The 19,744-nt window shown below is 39.9% G+C and overlaps 1 protein-coding gene across 3 annotated transcripts in view; it reads right to left on the bottom strand.

The window, feature by feature from the left end:
- SIM1 (SIM bHLH transcription factor 1) overlaps positions 1 to 19,744 on the bottom strand; it is a 70,849-nt gene that overhangs the window by 11,164 nt on the left and 39,941 nt on the right. For all 3 annotated transcript variants that reach the window (XM_082633952.1, XM_082633951.1, XM_082633953.1), the window contains one exon: positions 17,239 to 17,407. In XM_082633952.1, the coding sequence (XP_082490078.1) occupies positions 17,239 to 17,407 (169 nt within the window). The remainder of the gene's footprint in view (positions 1 to 17,238; positions 17,408 to 19,744) is intronic.

The raw sequence follows: 19,744 nt of genomic DNA, 5'->3' as shown, positions 1-19,744 counted from the left end.
TGGTAAAATACACATAACATAAAACTTTCAATCTTACCCATTTTTGTGGCATTAAGTATGTCCACATTCCTGTGCAACCGTCACCACCACCCATCTCCAAAACTCTTTATCTTGTAAAACTGACTCTCGTTAAACAATAACTCCCCATTTTCTCCAGCACCTAGAAACCACCAAGCTGCTTTCTGTCCTTCTGATGCTGATGTCTTCCTGACAGAGGAAAAACAAATGAACCCCATGAACCTCCAACCTGGCTTGGTGTTGGGGCTTCCCAGAACCTAACCACCTCAGAGATCTTTCTGAAACTCTCATCTAATCATGTCATTCTCTTGCTTAAAAACTTTCTTCTTTTTTTTCTGTCTTTCTGTCTATGCATCAAATAGCATGGTGATACCACCTACATAAAGCTGAAACTATAGGAGATACAAGGAGAAGTATCCTAATAATAAGAGACTAAGACACCACTCTCAGTATAAGACAAATAAAGTAGGTTAAAAAAAAAAACCAAGAAAACAAGAAAAGCTACAGAAGACTTAAAAAACAAAATCATAAATGTTATGGCTATATATCAAACTTTACATATAATAAAGAATAAACCTCAGCATACATGACTAATCATCAAAATTGATCAAATATTAGGTTACAAAGAAAATTTCAGTAAATTTCACCAAGTAGAAATATTATAAACAACACTCTCTGACCACAATGAATAACAAATAGAAATTAAGAACAATTAAAAAAACAATAAAAAAACCCTTCCACCTGAAAAAAACAAAACTATTAACTCCTGGGGAAACTAGCCAAATAAACCATAAACTACAGAATTTCCAGGAAAAGGATAATGAAAATACTATATATCTGGACTTATGGGTGGGATATATAGCTTTAGATACCTAAATCAGTAAAAATGAAAGAATAAAACTAAATTCAATTCTCAATTCAAAAGCTAGAAAAATAACAAAAGAAACTAAAAGAAAGCACAAGGAAAAATGGTCAAAAGACATAGACTATTCACAAAAAATATTAAAATAGCCTGAAACATATGAAAAGATGTTTAACTTTTGAATAAGATAAATGCAAATTAGAACACTGAGATACTATTTCTTAACCATCAGATTAACACAAGTTCAAAAGCTCGACAACATATTGTTTGGCAGAGTGTAGAGAATGAGGTACTCCCTCCCATGCATCGGTGGTGGAAATGTAAACTGATACAGCCGCTATGGAGGGGAATTTGGCAACCGCTAACAAAAACGGCAGTTTCCCGCTCCTAAGAAACCATTACACCAGGCAATATACGTTGAAGTAGTAAGGTGTCGTTAAAGGGGCATCATATATGGAACCTATTATAAGATGGTTCAGAAGAAATAAATAATGAGGGCAGATGGGAAAAGACACAGAGAATATGATAAAGCAAATATGGCAAAATGTTAAGCCCTGATGAACCTAGGTTTAGTAGGCAAAAATACTTTATTGTTCTTGCAACTTTTCTTTATGTATAAAATCTTTTTTTTTTTTTTTTTTTTTTTTTGGCCGTGCCACACGACTTGCAGGATCTTAATTCCCCAACCAGGGATGGAACCTGGCCCTGGCAGTGAAAGCACCAAGTCCCAACCACTGCAATGCCAGGGAATTCCCTCAAAGTAAGTGTTTTAAAATAAAAAATCCTACATAGCAAACATATCTTATTTTTATAGAATGATTAGGGAAAAGGCTATTTTTTTAAAAACTTTTTTTTCTGAAGAAATAGAGACATGCTCTGATAAAGCTATAATTTAATTAAATATCTTTGTTTTCATTAATGATGATTAATATTTTGTGCATAAAAAATGTAATTTTAAGTTATCAACTAGGGATTCCAGTAGAAACCGCACTGAACTCAAATATGGGAGGACCCTGATCTATTATCATCCAATATGACTTGTACAAAAGATCACCTCCTGTGGGCTTTGAGTTTTCCATCGGCAGAATAGGAACAGACTACCTGCACTATATGATTACAGGGAAGATCAAATAAATAATATGTATCAAAGTACTCTTAAAAATGCAAATGTTACAGATATGTATGTATCATGTAAAGGTCCTTGATTAACGACTTTCACTTTGGTAGACAGGAATAGTTATATCACCATCTTGTAAAAATGATTTTTTTCCCTAGACTGTACTATCTAGAGCAGGGGTCCCCAACCCCCAGGCCGCGGACCAGTACCAGTCCAAGCCCTGTTAGGAACCGGCCACACAGCAGGAGGTGAGCGGCGGGCGGGTGAGTGAAGCTTCACCTGACGCTCCCCATCGCTCGTGTGTGTTACTGCCTGAACCATGCCCCGCCCCCAGGCACCCTCCGTCCGCAGAAAAACTGTCTTCCACGAAACCGGTCCCTGGTGCCAAAGAGGTTGGGGACCGCTGATCTAGAGGCCATATTTTCAGTCCCATCCTACAGGCATGCCAGAGATAAAACATGTATGTTAAAGGATAAAGAAATCCACATCTCTTGTGAAGAAAAGGGAACCCTTGTGCACTGTTGGTGGGAATGTAAATTGGTGCAGCTACTATGGAAAACAGTATGGAGGTCCCTTAAAAAATGAAAAATAGAACTACCATATAATCCAGCAATTCCACTCCTGAGTATACATCTGGGAAAAATAAAAACTTTAATTTGAAAAGATACTTGCACCCCAATGTTCATGGCAGCATTATTTACAATAGGCCAAGACATGGAAACAACCCAAGTGCCCATCAACAGATGATCTGTTTAAGATGTGGTGTATATTTACAATGGAATATTACTCAGTCATAAGAATGAAATATTGCCATTTACAGCAACATGGATGGACCAAGAAAGTATCATATTAAGTGAAGCAACTCAGACAAATATTATATGATATCACCTGTATGTGGAATCTAAAAAATAATGCAAATGAATCTATATACAAAACAGAAACAGACTCACAGACTTAAAAAACAAACTTATGGGGCCTCCCTGGTGGCGCAGTGGTTGAGAGTCCGCCTGCCGATGCAGGGGATACGGGTTCGTGCCCCGGTCTGGGAGGATCCCATATGCCGCGGAGCGGCTGGGCCCGTGAGCCATGGCCGCTGGGCCTGCGCATCCGGAGCCTGTGCTCCGCAACGGGAGAGGCCGCAACAGTGAGAGGCCCGCATACCGCAAAAAGAAAAAAAAAACAAACAAACTTATGGTTACCAAAGGGAAAGGGGGGGGGATAAATTAGGAGTATGGGATTAACAGATATAAACTACTATACATAAAATAGATAAGCAACAAGGATTTACTGTATAGCACAGGGAACTATATTCAAAATCTTATCACAAACTATAATGGAAATAATCTGAAATATATTATATATACATATAACTGAATCACAGTTGCTGTACATCTGAAACCAACACAATGTTGTGAATCAACTATACTTCAATATAAAAATTTTAAAAAAGAAATCACCATCCCAGCTGCAAAAAGAAATCAGGCCACTGGCCAATCACTTAAACATTAGGGTCTTTTCTTCCAAATGCTCTGATTTTCAAAGTCGAACTGCTCTTTGGTACCAACGATTCTTATCACTTAAACTTTGACTAAAAGCCCACAGATCTGTTTTAAGGGTGGAGAGAGAGTGACACTCATGATCGATTAGCTAGCTGGAACCTGTGGTTGGTTCTCCTAGCAATTGTTGATATCTAGACTATTTTCAGGTAAAACAAAATCCCATTTTAGGAGCTATAGAATATCTGCTCTTCTTCCTTTGAAAAGGTAACAACACTTCCTCCTCTGTTTAAAGCTAAGAAACTGAATGATTCGATTCCCTATTTTAATTAGGTTACATCAACAAAGAAAGTTCACTGAAACTAATTTTTGGTTAATTTTGCGGAAACCTCTGTTTCTCTTTCTTAGAAAAGTTGTTACTATTATGAATACTTTGCACTTTAATTTACCCCTATTTCTTATTTAAAGTTTAATTTTCAAAACAGGCTTTCACGTTGGTAAATTTAAAAATGAGTCAGGGGACTTCCCTGGCAGTCCAGTGGTTAAGACTCCGCACTTCCACTGCGGGGGGCGCGGGTTCCATCCTGGTCAGGGAACTAAGATCCCACATGACGCACGGCCAAAAAAAAAAAGAAAGAGAGTTAGACGAAGGATGCCCTGGTTCTAATAACTATGAAACCAAATGCCACCCACCAAAGGTGGGCTAACGCTGACCGGCAAAGAGCTTGGATGCCTGCCAGAAATGGATGTCAGACGCCAGCCACATACCCCAGCTCCTCTCTGAGATTCAGGGCTCATGAAAGAATCATTCTTTCTAGAAGAGACTGATACCTCATCCGGTTAAAAGTCTGAGCCATCAGCTGGGGTTTTATATGCATTCAATGGGAACTAGTTATAATAATTCATTCTATGATTCATTCTAATATTTATTGAGTACCTAGTATTTGCAAGACAGTGTGCCAAGTGATGTGAGAAATACAGCCCCACCTTCAAGGTGTTCATATTAGGAGGGGTATAAATAACCCACAGAACATAACATTAAAACAAGTTGAAAAATGGCAAGGGCCTGAATGAAGAAAAAAACAGTACCGTTTAGGAGTTCAAAGAAGGGAGCTATCACTCTCTTTTAACACTGTAGCTGCTTGGGAAGGGAAAATGAACTATGGCTAAGAGGCAATTTACCATATGATTTGCCTATGCTAACTAATGCCCATGACAATAACAATAGCGACCATCATCAAATACTTGCTATGCTCTGGTCACTATACTGAGATCCCACAGACATTATTTTATCTTATCTTAAGACAACATCTTAAAAGTATCATTAATCCCTTTACTGATGCAGCAAATGAAGCTCAAAAAAAAAAAAAAAAAAAAACCAGAAAACAGAACTGCCCAAGTTCACATGATTAGGAAGTTTAAGAGGAGAGATGCAATTCCAGAGCCCTTACTCCTTCCAGAATCCTGGACTCATCTAGACTTAGGTACCTAGAGAACAAAGACAGCAGTGTCCTACCTCTATGCAGGAATGGATCCCAGGTCCCCAAGCATGTTCTTACAAAGGGGTTTTTCTCCAACCTCTACACTCCAGTAGACCAACACCACACAGCCTCGGTTACGTCCTCATAGCACTGAAGCGTTCTTCCACCACAATTACAACACAGATATTCCCCTTTTGAAAACAGTCATGAGATTCATTCCTGCCTCAAGAGCATGTTCCAGACAGGTGTTCTGCATTCATCTGGATGTGGCGGCAGCAAGCTAACTCAGGAAAAACACCAGATGTTCCAACAATAGATGCTACAGGTATCTATTTTTATTCTGGCAGCTCACTGAGGTTTTTGGGGTTTTTTTTAAATCATTTTTAGCTGTAAAATAGAGAGAGAGACCCTCTTATGGTAAAGTCCTGTTTTCCATGAAAAACTTTCACTCTATCAGGCATGAGCAGCTTTCCTCTTGATTTGTATCTGAACCATGAGAAAAAACATCACAGATGCAGACTGCATTGTACTAAGAACATATGCATGCTTTTAAATCACTTTTATCTTACTTTTTACTAATGTAACCCTGAAACATAAAATATGTCCTTTTTTTTTTCATTCACTGTTATGGGAAGAACAGATGGTAAAAGGGTTAGATTAAAGTAATACAGCATGTCCATTAAAATAACCCCCACTGCTGGGGATGCTTCCCTTGAACAGGAGTCGTGTTTACTGTAAAGAACGGCTTTGGCTTACACACATTGGAAATTGCCGGGGGTCTTCTCAACGATAAACATAAGGGTAAGAGAAAAACTAATGTCAAAATCAAATGCATTTTAAAATGACAATTATGCAAGTTATTTTGCTAAACTGGGAGGCCGACTGAAAACATTTGCCTGTGATACTGTAACTCAACAGCAGTCAAATAATAGATTCCATTTCTAACTTGAAAAATTTTACTACCTAGAAATTGTAGGGAAGGAAACCTTCAAGAAAATGCAATTTAAAAGAAAAAAATATCAATCTTGAGTCACATTCCAGAGTCAAGGATGGCTTCACTAGAGGAACTGAGTAATAAATATTTCCAGTTACACTGTAAATAATTAGAAAGCAAATACTGACTCAAAATTCAATTATTAAAAATTTTAAATATTTTGGCTATTTCTCCCCTCATTTTAGAAAATGGTATAAATTGTCATCTTCTCAAAATCAATTTTTAAGAATGGTTCACAAGATTTTCACTCATTATTGTTATGATTTGCTCCACTTATAGTATAATCTGTTATTTATTGTGATGTTGTTTTTACCTTTAATCCACATTTTAGTTATTTTTAGCTCAAAGAATATTCTGGTGAGAAATCTTTCATACCTGTAAGTTCCTGATATATTTCATGAAGTAGAAACATGAGAAGTTTTTTAATATGCCTCAAATGTGGTTTGAAATGTCTTAGGGCTTCTCTTAATCCACCCCCACACAGTTACAAAAATGTTCCTGGGATTCGGTTCACTCATTTTTCTCACAGAAAAGTAAGCATAGTCGACATCTCATTGGTTGTCAGGGTGACATGCAGCTGGAAGGGAATCAGCACTCGGAACCAGAGGCCAGTTTTCCTCCAGTGTAACTCTATAAGGACTCTCCTATAGGGTTCCATATGGAGAGAGCTGTTCCCAACCATGAAATCCACAATCCACATCCTCTTATAAATCCGAAGGTAAAGTCCTAATGGCTGGCAGGCATCTTCATTGCACTGAAGATTTTAAACAGGTAATAAACATTTAATTAGGCCCTTTATGTCCTGGCACACACAGCTGTAAATGATCAAGAATATCTCAACTTGCATAGGTAATACAGAAATGGCTCTAGCCCATTGGATAAATCCTTAGTTTCCAGGACCAGTAGCACTAGTTTTAATGGTAATCTTCTTCCATGATGGGCTTTGAGCATAAGCCAGAACCACATCCATCTTTTCACTGATACTCTGACTCACTCTGATTTTTCACATATAAGTGGCAGATTAGATGGGCTTGAATTAGATGGATACAGGTGGTGCCACCTGCTCCAACCCCTTACTGCTGCTTTATTTGGCCTTCCATTGGTTTATTCTGAGTTTGGACAAAGGACGGCTGCCCAAGCTGCTCTTGGCAGTGTCCTAAAACTGGGCCAACAGATTGGCAGATATATTACTGGCCTTCTGCATACTAAAAGAGGAGATCTATCAGATCTGTAATTTTGTAAAAAGAAATTGAAGCTCAAAGGCCCTCTACTGAGTTAATCAATTTCAAACTGGTGTCTGTAAATGGAAGAGGATGGATCTACCTTCTCATCTTCTAAGCCAAGCACAGTAAAATAATAAGGAAAACTAAAAGAGCATAAGCTATCTATTAAATAATATACATCCAGACCTTGACCTTCCAGGAAAATAATCCAGTGCGCTACAATATGCTTAAAGAAGTTTCCTAAAAATCTGTGAAAGATGGAAGAATTAAAGAAATCCCAATTTCTTTTCTTTTTTTTTTTTTTTGCGGTACACGGGCCTCTCACTGTTGTGGCCTCTCCCGTTGCGGAGCACAGGCTCTGGACGTACAGGCTCAGCAGCCATGGCTCACGGGCCTAGCCACTCCGTGGCATGTGGGATCTTCCCAGACCGGGGCACGAACCCATGTCCCCTGCATCAGCAGGCTGACTCTCAACCACTGCGCCACCAGGTAAGCCCAAGAAATCTCAATTTCTTAGACAAAGATATCCAAATCCAACTTCCTTAACACTACAAAGTACCCATTATGAGTGGGTCAGATCCCACCAAGCACTGTCAAATAAGGCATTGCTCTCTTTAATTTCACTATTTAGTTTTAATAAAATTTGATTTTATAGGTTTTGTTAAAATAAATTTCCCCAGGCACATTTTGATGGTGGATTCAGCCATTCCCCACTTCTCTTCTGTTCAGCTGCAGAGCAGAATCACAAATTCCAGCCTTCATTTCCATTAAGCCAGAAGCAGAGGCGTTCCATCTGATTTAGCACAGCTGCTTTGCCCACTGCTCAGTGTCGTTTTGGACACTAACTCTCCACTAGATCCAAACCATCCTACATTATGAAACAGAGATGTGTTTAACATGAATTATGCCTTATAGCTAGGGATCTGGGGGGGATGAGAGGTGGGCTGCAGCTGTGCTTTGGTGGGTGGGTAGGATTTAAGAAGCTCAACAGGAAAGGTGTCCTTAGGGCGAGTACACAGCTAGAATGGAGAATTGATGTGGTGGGGCTAGAGGTGGCTGGAAGAGGCAAAGACATAGCCTGGGCCGATTGTGGAGATCAGACTTCATACTATAACCAACACTGTAGGTTTTTAAGTAGGGCTTGGGGTGGGAGGTCCACGATGTAAATGATATTTCAGGAAGCTTACTCTGGCAGGAATGCTCAGAGACTGAAAGGACAATAAGGAGGGATGAAGCAGTCTAAATGTGATGTCCTGTTCTGAAGAGCCTGGAACAGGACAAAGACAGGGGGGATCAGGTAGAGGAGGAGCTAAGGGTCAAGACACACCATGAAGGAACATTACCCTCACAAGGCCTTTTGTGTTCAAAGGTCAAAAACCAAACCAGGGGCTTCCCTGGTGGCGCAGTGGTTGAGAGTCCGCCTGCCAATGCAGGGGACACGGGTTCGAGCCCTGGTCTGGGAAGATCCCACATGCCGTGGAGCAACTGGGCCCGTGAGCCACAACTACTGAGCCTGCGTGTCTGGAGCTTGTGCTCCGCAACAAGAGAGGCCACGACAGTGAGAGGCCGGCGCACCGTGATGAAGAGTGGCCCCTGCTTGCCACAACTAGAGAAAGCCCTGGCACAGAAACGAAGACCCAACACAGCCAAAAAAAGAAAAACCAAACCAACTAAACAAAGAAACCAAAAATTTAAGACTTTTCCCTTTGTTATGGAAGAAATCTATCCCTCCTAGATATAAAGGTATAGCACCGAAAATGCACATAGATTATTAAAAGAATAAGAGAGTGATCTAGAAAGTGTCTACTGATCATGGAAGTGGGCCCTGGAACTAGGGCTGAGCCCATAAACAAAGACAGGTTCCTGAGATGGAAGACAGAACCAAATGGCATTTCTTGTACAGGCACTCACATCAGGGCAATTATCTTGTACCCAAAACACACACATACACACACAGAGCTAATATCGGTTGTCACCTCTCTCCATTGTTGCAATGGAGATCACAGTGGAGACATGGAGACTAGAAAGCCCACTTCAGGACAGGATGTGGACAGTCCTCTTCCCTAGAATGTGAGCCAGAGAGTGCTCATTCAAAGTTTTACTCTTGAAAGAGCCTCTAGCTTCTACCACATTTAATTCCCCCTCAGCAGGTAGGTGTTTGATTTGTACTGCAAGATTTTGCATTTGTGAAACCATCCTTAGGTTGTTTTTCTTGTGTATCTTTTGCCTCTTTACATAGGTTATAAATTCCATAGTAGCAGAATATTTTCCCTACTTGGAGTTTTTATGTCTCTATAGGCAACCAGCTAAGTATCTGCATAATTTTTTAATGTATTTACTTATCCATTCATTCATTTCATTAACATTTAGTGAGTGAATATGTGGAGGACACCATACTAGATGCTGGGGCAAGGTTGGGGGTGGGTATGAAATAGACATGGTTAACTATTTTCAAAGATATTATAGTCCAAGAGAGGAGATCTGACATATCTAGAAGGCAGTAGAAGATAGATTATTATAAATGGAGGCACAAAGGGGAAATATAACTCAGTTATATTTCATGAAAGAGGCAGCATTCAATCCAGGCCTTAGAAGATAGTCAGAATTTTGAAAAATAGAGGCAATGCAGGCAGAAGTAAATGCATAAGCACAAGCATGGAAGCAGGAAAGGACAAGGTGTTTAGCAAATAGTGAGCAGAGAAGTCTGGCCAGATCAGAGGGTGCAGGTAATTTAGGACCCAATTATAGGTGACCCTGAGTGACAGCTAGGACTGTGGCAAGTCTCCAAACACTGATCAGTGGTCTTTTAAGGTCAATCTGAGAAGCAGGGAAGACTGGAGAGGAAAATTTTCCAAAGTGGAGAGAAAATTAAGATGTGCTGCACTCCTCCAGAGTGAGGGAGTTCCTGGGACACAGGCAATGGGAGAAGAAGGGTAAATGGGTGAGGGGGGGAAAGCACAGCTAGATATGGAGCATGAGTCTGGTCCTTGAGGGGGCACCCAAGGGGTTCAGGGCTTTATTAACTGCCAACCTGCAGCTCACTGAAAACCTTGCAAATAGGAATAAATTTGAACTTGCTGGAAACTCCCCATGGCATGAAGGTCTCTAAGCTTAGAGGCTATTGGTTCTCTCACTGTCAGCCCCCAACTCCCTCCTTCAGTTCACTGCTGGAAGGACAGGTGAGCCCCCAACACACACCACCATAGCTACACCACTGCCAACACACGCCTTTATCACATACATACTATGCTGTGTTTAAATTATCCGTTTCCATTCTTATCTCCCCCACTGAATCTGTAAGCCTCTGGGGAAAGGGTTGCATACCCAGGTCATCTCATCTCTCCTCTGTTTCTTTATCCACCTATCTTATCAACTTCACCTTGGTGGGCTTATCCATCAATTCATTTACCCACTCACTCAATATGTCCTAAGGGCTTTTGGGTGCCCAAGGCAATCTTGTTATCAAAGGTAACATCTCCTGTCCTCAAGGCTCTTAAAGTCCCCATTTACTGCCTCCACATTTTCTTCCTTTCATCTTATAATTTTTGCAAAGTCTCATTCATGCCACTTTTTTTTCATCTTTTTCTTCTCATTGGTCTTTTCTTATTCAATGAAGTCCTGCTGCCTAACATATAAATCTAATGTGACTAAACACAGCCACCTGTTTATTTCAATTTGTGTGAGATTTGTCATCATTGGATTCTCGCTATTGGGAATGCATTTTACACAACACGTATCATTATATATCGTATGTTTTAGTAAACACCAACGAAACAGTGTTGTTTGCGATATCTGCCTCCTTGAGTAAACTATTTAGCAAGAAAGTATATCATCTTTTGGTCCTATTTTGAATCCCATATACCTAGTTATCTACCATAAATAGTTACCTTACTTTTACCAATATTTATACTATCATGCTCCCAAGCAAGATGAAGGACAAAGAAGTTCCCTGTAACAGCAAGTAGACTGTCCTAGAAACAACCACTTTTGCCCGGCCCCATTGTTGTTTCCTTCCATCTCATCACCCATCCTATCCATCACACCTCTTAAAATGTCACCTTTCTCTACAGACTCACTTAATCGGACCATTCCTTTACCTTGCACATCCCCTCAACAAATTTGTGTGTGCTTTTTAGCAGACTTCACTGACCTATTTCAAACAAGGCCCCAGGTTCCTCCTGAAACCCATGTGTCTGAGTGAAGAGAGAGAAGCAGGGTAGTGGAAGGTAAATTTGGGGGTATAAGGAGGCTGATTAATGGGGAGTCTGCCCCTCTCCCAACCACGTGCCAGGGAATGAAAAGGCAGCCGCAGGGGCCTGGAGGTCTCATGACCAACCACATCTTACAATTCCTCTCTAAAATGTTGGTCTTGCCTCCCCAGTGAGACCATGGACATGGTTCCTTAAGGGCCCACCTTTAGCATTTTAGTGCACATAATAAATATTTAACTAAATGCAAGAGTTGGTAAAAACCAAAGTACAAATCTGTAACACAGAGGTCTCACCTTACTGAGTGAAGTGCTTTCTAAAATAATACTTAGAGGTTTATTTATGAAGACAATCTAAAAAGACCATAAGGGTCCACTTTAATAATCTCCTGATATTTCTATAGAAGAGAAGATATCTGAAGTTTAGACATGGCCAGAAAATATAAACAAGCCTGTAGTGTAAGAATTTCAGAGAAGATAACCTCTTTTTTTTTTTTTTTTTTGCATGATGCATTAAAGTTTTTGTCGTTGTTAATGGTCAAGGATTACATGTTTTCATGTAACATAAAACATGAAATGAAGGACATCTATCCTGGTAGAGATAAAATTACTATGTGTAAGGGAAAACTACACTTGAGAAATTCTTGGTCCTTCTTTTCTCTGTAGCCTAAAAAGTCAGCATAGCAGTCACTGATGTATTTTTTTTGAGGCCAGAAAGAACCTTTGCAGGGAGAGAGTTTCTACCTTCACCAAAAGGAAACCAGATTGCTGGCAGTGAAAATTAAGAGGGTTCTGTGGGATTATTTAAGGTAACAGATGTGAAGTTAAACCTGCAAGTGTTACAGTGTATCTGTAACAAGAGATTAAATATTTTCAGGTTTCAGAAGCATACATGGTTTTATGCATGCACTGTTATTACAGAATCATATAGTGTATTGCTTATAGTGCTTATATAGTGTATTGCTTATTACTGACTAGGGAAAAAGCAAGAGGAGGGCAGAATGATGCAATAAAACCGGAGGGCACGCACTGTCTCTAATAAACGTAACAACTATAAACATGCCAAGAGGAGAAGTTTAAAAGGAAACTGGAATCAGGAGGCAGTTTATTCATGATTGACATGGCTAACCTATGGCAGGATAACTTCCAACTGTATTAGAGTAGCCATGACTAGTTCCATAAAAATAGGAGAAAAAGACTCTAGCAATTGCTGCTAACAATTGCTAGAGATAAGATCTGAAAAATAAATTCTATAAGCTCAATATTTCTAATTCAACAGAACCGTGAAAAAAATAAGTTGCTATTTTCATGAATATAAACCCAATAACAATAAAATACAACTGTCCTAGTGGTAAGATAGCTCTACAGCAGCACAGTAGCTAGCTGCAGAATCTTTGGAAGTTATCTATAATATTTCTTACAACAATTTTTCCAAAACCATTCAAAACAATTCTATTTTGACCTCTCTTGTCCTGAGTAATACATAGAGGTACAAAGGTGATTCGGTCTTTCATTAAGTGACTATAATATAATTAAGTTATTCCCAAGGGCATCTCATACCAGGAGGGGACCTGAAAGTTCATCTACTACTGCAGACAAACTTGGTGGTGGCAGTGCATTACAATTTGTGCATGTCTCACGTCTTCAAATAAGGGTGCCTAGATAATTCTAAAAAGCAACGTTGCTGTTTGCCATGCTTCGAACGTCTGTTAGAAATTTCTAGATATGCCTAATACATAATAGAGCAAAGAGCCTAATAAATAATATTAATAGAATCATTAAATCACCATTTCATAACTAATAAAAGGCACAAGATATTACCGTACGAGCTCAATTTTGCTCTGGAAATGGCCTCTTGAAAAATCTGAGGAGAATTTGCATGCTAAAAACATGTAAACATGGAAATAACAAAAATTAAAAGATTTTCTCTTTATTTTTGAGAAGAGGCAAAAGCATTTAAAATTAAATACCATGCAAAGCTTGACCATTCAGTGAATAAAAATGTATTTATTATGAGTCTGTTAAAATATAAAGGGAAATTCAGTGTAAGTGTGGCATTAACTAAAAAATGTAAGCTTTAAAATATAATTTCAAGGGGGCTTCCCTGGTGGCGCAGTGGTTGGGAGTCCGCCTGTCGATGCAGGGGGACACGGGATCGTGCCCCGGTCCGGGAAGATCCCACATGTCGTGGAGCGGCTAGGCCCGTGAGCCATGGCCGCTGAGCCTGCGTGTCCGGAGCCTGTGCTCCGCAACGGGAGAGGCCACAACAGTGAGAGGCCTGCGTACCAAAAAAAAAAAAAAAAAAAATATATATATATATATATATATATATATATATATATATATATATATAATTTCAAAATAAATCTATAACGATCAAAACACATCTATGATGAGAAGAACAAGCAGCCAAGGATAAAAATAATTTGATTCATCCTTCCTCTACAATGCTTTTTACTTCAGCTGAGAACTTTAGCTCAGACCTTCCTAGACTCACATCAAGACTACTAAACCGAGATCTCGAGTAGTGTGCCTTGCTTCTGCCACCTTAATGCTCTCATTTCCTGTTCAAAACCTTTACTGGTTTTCCACACAGCAAAATCTAGACTCCTTGGCCTAGTAGATATTGGCACTAATCAATGAATGCTTCCAAACATATAACCCCTTGGCCTTATCCACAGGGACCTACCTTACCCCACTTCACCCACAGGCCCAGTCACACTAACAGTGTGTTCCTACATCTCTTCAGAATCTTGGTCTTTCTGAAGTGTCTTCTCCTTTCCCTTATGTGCATATACCTGAATTCTACCCTCAAAGCCAGGTCAACACCCTCCCCAGTCATCCAGGCTGACACCACTCCTAAAGCCTTTTGTATACATCATCTTCTATACACTCCTTATCCTAGTATATAACTTATCATTCCAACTGTACTGCAATACTTAAGGGCATTTCTTACACCATTTCTTTATATTCTAGCACCTTCTACCCAACACCTACCCTCCACCCTCATTCATCACAATGGCCAGCGTAGCATCTTTCTGATGTAGGCACTCAGCTAGCATTTACTGAGTCTAAGACACATAAGAGCAATGATGCAAGAAAACTAAAGAATAAGTACTCCTTAATAATATAAGGGCAGGACTTCCCTGGTGGCGCAGTGGTTAAGAATCCGCCTGCCAATGAGGGGGACACGGGTTCGAGCCCTGGTCTGGAGGATCCCACATGCCGTGGAGCAACTAAGCCCGTGCGCCACAACTACTGAGCCTGCGCTCTAGAGCCCATGAACCACAACTACTGAGTCCATGTGCCACAACTACTGAAGCCCGTGCGCCTAGAGACCGTGCTCCACAACAAGAGAAGCCACCGCAATGAGAAGCCCATGCACCGCAACGAAGAGTAGCTCCCGCTCACCACAACTAGAGAAAGTCCGCGTGCAGCAACGAAGACTCAATGCAGCCAAAAAAAATAAGTAAATTTTAAAAATAATAAAAAATAATAATATAAGGGCAATTTGGACCAAATAAGACTTTTGAGAAGCTAAATTATTTTTTTTCTTTAAAATTTCTGAGGATTTAGAATCCAAGATGGTGGTACTGAGTTGTTTTCTTCCAGCAGAAACAGATGAGTTTGCCCTGGATGTCACACTTTTCCCCTGTGTCCCCAGAGGACCCTCTGCTCACCCCATGACCCCTTTTCACTGCAAAGACTGTTCCTTTTTCTGTCTACACAAGTGGCTCCTCGAAAGCAAAGACTGTGTTCCATTTCTGATTTCTACATATTAGTAGCCCATGTACGAGAAACTCAGTCAATGATTGACCTAGCACCATGATTATCTATAGCAAACATAATTAAAGAATAACCTTTACTAGGCACATAAATGTTAAGTGAACTTAATTCATGACTGAGATTTCAAATGAGACATAGGGCCAAAGTTCTAAGGATTACATTTATATAAGTATTAATCACAAAAATGAACACAAAAAAGTCAAGAGAAACCCTATGTTGATATATGTGTGTGCATGTGACTGAATTTTATAGATACATCATAGAATATTTCTAGAAGAAACCACCATTTTGGAGAGGGAAAAGGAGGAGACAGTGGGTGATTTTCTACTTTCCACTCTTCTGTATTGCTTTTTTTAAAACTATGAAACATGTACAACTTTCAAATTAACTCCTCCCCACATAAACACAAGGAGCAGTCTAATGTCAGTTAAAACATTTTTTAAAAAATGTGTAGGTAGTCTACAATTAGAGTAAACTAAAGAAATTTTAGACTTAAGAGCTGAGCATGAAAGAAAACATAGGCAATGAGGTTTTGCAAGTCCAGTGGGGAGATTTTGTTTTTGTGGCTTAGTTTCTATATAACAATGGACAAACTCCTTCTTAACTTAGTATTTCCTAATTTAAATTCTCCTTTCATCTAAGTGTCCAGCACTCCTATCCATATACGGATAGAATTACCCAAAGGAGCAATTCATTCTTTCAAGTACTAAAAAGAGACAGTAAAACTCTTTTCCCAAGGTACAAGATAGTAATAAGAAAAGCTGCTCAGATATTCAATAAAAAGAAGCAACTCCTCCATGGTGACTTGAACTAAAATGCACTTTATAAGTAACGTGCTCAGTCCTCATAACAGAAGGTGTACATTGAAAAATGTCCAGACATCACACATCTACTCCCCTCCCTTTTGTCAGGGTAAAGAAATCTGGTCTCTGTGGCACCAGACATCAGTCCCTTAGGGCCCATGATCTTCTCACCTTCGCACACCAAGCTGCTAAAATAATCTAGCAAATAGTAGCTTCTTAGTGACCATTAGTTCAATGAATGACATTTCCTCAAGCAGTACCCACTTGTAGAAGTCAACAGAATAATATAGCTCTAATAAGTAAGAAAATAATAGTTTCTGGACCCACTGGTTTGCCATTTTTACTTTAAAAAATATATTTAGAAACATAAATGATAAAGACCACCTTGATGAAATGCCTCCGAGTTCAGTTTGGTTTTATACTAGCCCAGGAATCATCTCCTGAGTTACTCTAATGAACTGCAGGAATTTGGATGTGGCACCCTTAAAGGTGGAGGTGGTCACAGGGTATGGAGAGTGGTAAATCCTCAGTTCTGTCCCACTTCCTTCAGGCCAGGAGAGAGTTGTCCCTACACCTTGACACAGACAAGTTTCTATATCTCAGTGGCTAATGAAGAAAGACATTCTTTTTTTTCCTTCTGAGCATTAGGACTCATCTTTGTACCTTGCAGTGTTTCTGGAATACTTCCTCTGGGTCTCATCAGCTCATCACCTTGCAAAGATGAGAAGAGGGTTGCTTTTTCTACCATTCCTGCCATCTGGAAGACCCTCTTTGTTTCATTCCTCCCCATAAATAGTCCATCTGTGCTCAAATCTCATGGTGAAATGTATCCTTGATCTTTTGCCTCCACCTCTTAATTTATCCTTTGACTTCAGTTCCTGTCCTAAGATTCAATTTTCTACATCAAGCTCTTGTTTTCCATATTTTTCTATGCTGGCTACTTCTTTCTGGTTAATCAGTGTAGAGGAAAAAATTTAGGACCAATCTCCTTGAAATAAAGTTATGGTTCTGACTGCCACTAAGCCTCTCACAACCTTCGTATAAAAGCAGTAAACCACAAGATCACTTCAAATTTTTACTAGCACAGTTATTTTAAAGGAAGAAGATATTTTTAGAAAGCTTTCCAGATTTATAGAAGTTTTAAATGTACTAAAGCCAGATAATTAATTCCAAACAGCTTCAATACTTGCTCTACTGTGAGACCAAACCAAGTCACAAAAACAGGAAGTTGCCAAATGGCCGTGCACCTACCTGAGGATATGGGGAAGTCCTGGACTTGGACTTTGAGCTGGAGAGCCTGGACTTGGCCCCCTTTCTGCTGTCAGTCATGGCAGGAGTGGAGCTGCCTGCATAGGAGAAGGCTGGTTTGGAGGCTGAGATCTGATCCAGGGAGAGCTGCAGCCCTTTGTATTCCGTGTCTCTGCAGGGTGGGAAGACACAGCCCTTAATCGGCCACCACAGGAAATGGATACACATGTTCTCTTACCAGAAATGACAGCCATTCATATTCAAAAAGGAAGCAAGAAAAAGTTAACCATGTAACTGGTTTCCACAAACACCTTGATTATTTTAGAAGTGCCTAACATTTAACTAATGCCTCTGCATGTAGCTGCCCCAGGTTCCACAGATAAATTATATGATATGCTCATGAAGATGTCTTGACTAAAAAATACATTTTTCATTATTTTTATATAAGTAGAAAATAAATCTATAATTTAAATTCGCTGAGCTTTTTTGTCCTCACTGGTAAGATATGGATTATAAAATCTACTCTAAAAATTTTCTGTGTGGGGTGAGCGCCATAGACAATTGACCATCTGATGCTATCTGATCACTGGCAAGAAGAATGTCTTCTATCAGCTGCTCCTAGATCAATCATTCTAGGTAAACATTACAAATATTCATATGGCTAGCAAACTAGTGTATCTAGCTTATTAGTTAAAAATCCCTTTCGGGACTTCCCTGGTGGTGCAGTGGTTAAGAATCCACCTGTCAATGCAGGGGACACGGGTTCGAGCCCTGGTCCAGGAAGATCCCACATGCCACAGAGCAACTAAGCCTGTGCGCCCCAACTACTGAGCTTGCGCTCTAGAGCCCACAAACCACAACTACTGAGCCCACGTGCCACAACTACTGAAGCCCGCGCTCGCCTAGAGCCTGTGCTCACAACAAGAGAAGCCACCACAACAAGAAGCCCGTGCACCGCAACAAAGAGTAGCCCCTGCTCGCTGCAACTAGAGAAAGCCCATGCGCAGCAATGAAGACCAAATGCAGCCAAAAATAAATAAACAAATTAATTAATTCAATTATATATTTTTTAAAAATCCCTTTCAACAGGCTAACTAATTCAGTTACCTTAGGGTACACTTTCCCACCAGTTCTTTTTACTCCTTCATTCAGTAAATATTTATTAGGCTCCTAATATATACCAGACTTTGTGCTATATGGAGATGAAAGGATAAATAAGGCATTTAGAGTCCCTGCCCTTGTGCAGATTACAATCTATTGGGGAGAAGAAATAATAAACAAATAAACATAATAACTGCAGACTGTGATATGACCAGGATAAAGAGTGTATCTCAGAAAGTTCGTTACAAAGGTATTGCTGAGGAATTGAGGGACTACAGATGACAGCTTGGCCCTGCCCGCAGCTACCACCTCAGCCTGCTTCCAGGCAGCGGGGAGTCTCAGTTCACTCCTCACCCCTTCCCACTGGCAGCCAGACTAAAATGTTTCAGAGTCTTCTTTGTGAGGACTCGTGGGAGAATTTTCTCTCAGGTTCCAGAACTAGCTGAGCTGCTCCTGAGTAATTGATTTCTTTTTATCTCACAAGCACTGTGAATCATATCATTCATCATGTTTCCCTCTTTGCAATGAAGTCAAAAAGCCCTGAGCCCAAGTCTGATGTGTCACCACCTCTAGCAAGTATACAAGTCCTCAGGTCAGACATTTTGGGCAAGAAACTCCATGACTTCTTTTATTTTTTCTTATCTTATTTTTCCTTTCTCTAATGGGTTCACCTTTTCAATCATTTTCCATGCATTTTCAATGCTCTTCAGATTAAGATAGCTATATTCAGTGTAACAAATTGATAAAATTATATATGTAAAAGTGACTGGCAGATGTCCATGGTTCAGCGAATATTCATTAACCTTCTTCTCCTTTTCCCTACCCATTCTTCTACAGAGAGATCTGGCAAAAGCAAAAGTATAATTCAGGCAAGGAGTTCCTCCTCAAGTGACCAGGAATAGAAACCAGCTAAAACAGGTCCAATAATATCACTGCAACTAACTGGAGTGTAGTGATAGATGTCAACAAATTGCAATGGCTTCTTATCAAACAGTCCATCTACTCAGTGAAAGTAAATAAATAAATAAATAAATAAATTCACCTATGTGAGTAACAAAAATTTAGAAAGTAGGACCCTGGCGGTCCAGTGGTTAAGACTCCACGCTCTATGGCAGGGGGCATGGGTTTGATCCGTGGTCAGGGGACTAAGATCCCACCTGCCACGTGGCCAAAAAAAAAAAAATTTAGAAGGTAGGCATGGGAATTGTCTCCTGGGCTTGGGGAGTCTGATCACATCACCGGTTTGCTATATACTCTAAGCTCTAATCGACTCCCAAGGACAACACATGGCACAGGCTCTGAGCATTCCCTGGTCAGAACCTCAATGCCCGCCAAAATGTGGTGCCCACCTATTTTTCTGACAATATCTCAGAATTTTCCTTCATTAGCCCTCACTTCATCCAAAATA

The sequence above is a fragment of the Mesoplodon mirus genome (genome assembly GCF_964341445.2).
Source record: "Mesoplodon mirus genome assembly, chromosome: 10".
In the NCBI taxonomy this organism is placed as follows: Eukaryota; Metazoa; Chordata; class Mammalia; order Artiodactyla; family Ziphiidae; genus Mesoplodon; species Mesoplodon mirus.
This window is presented reverse-complemented; position numbering and strand designations above follow the sequence as displayed.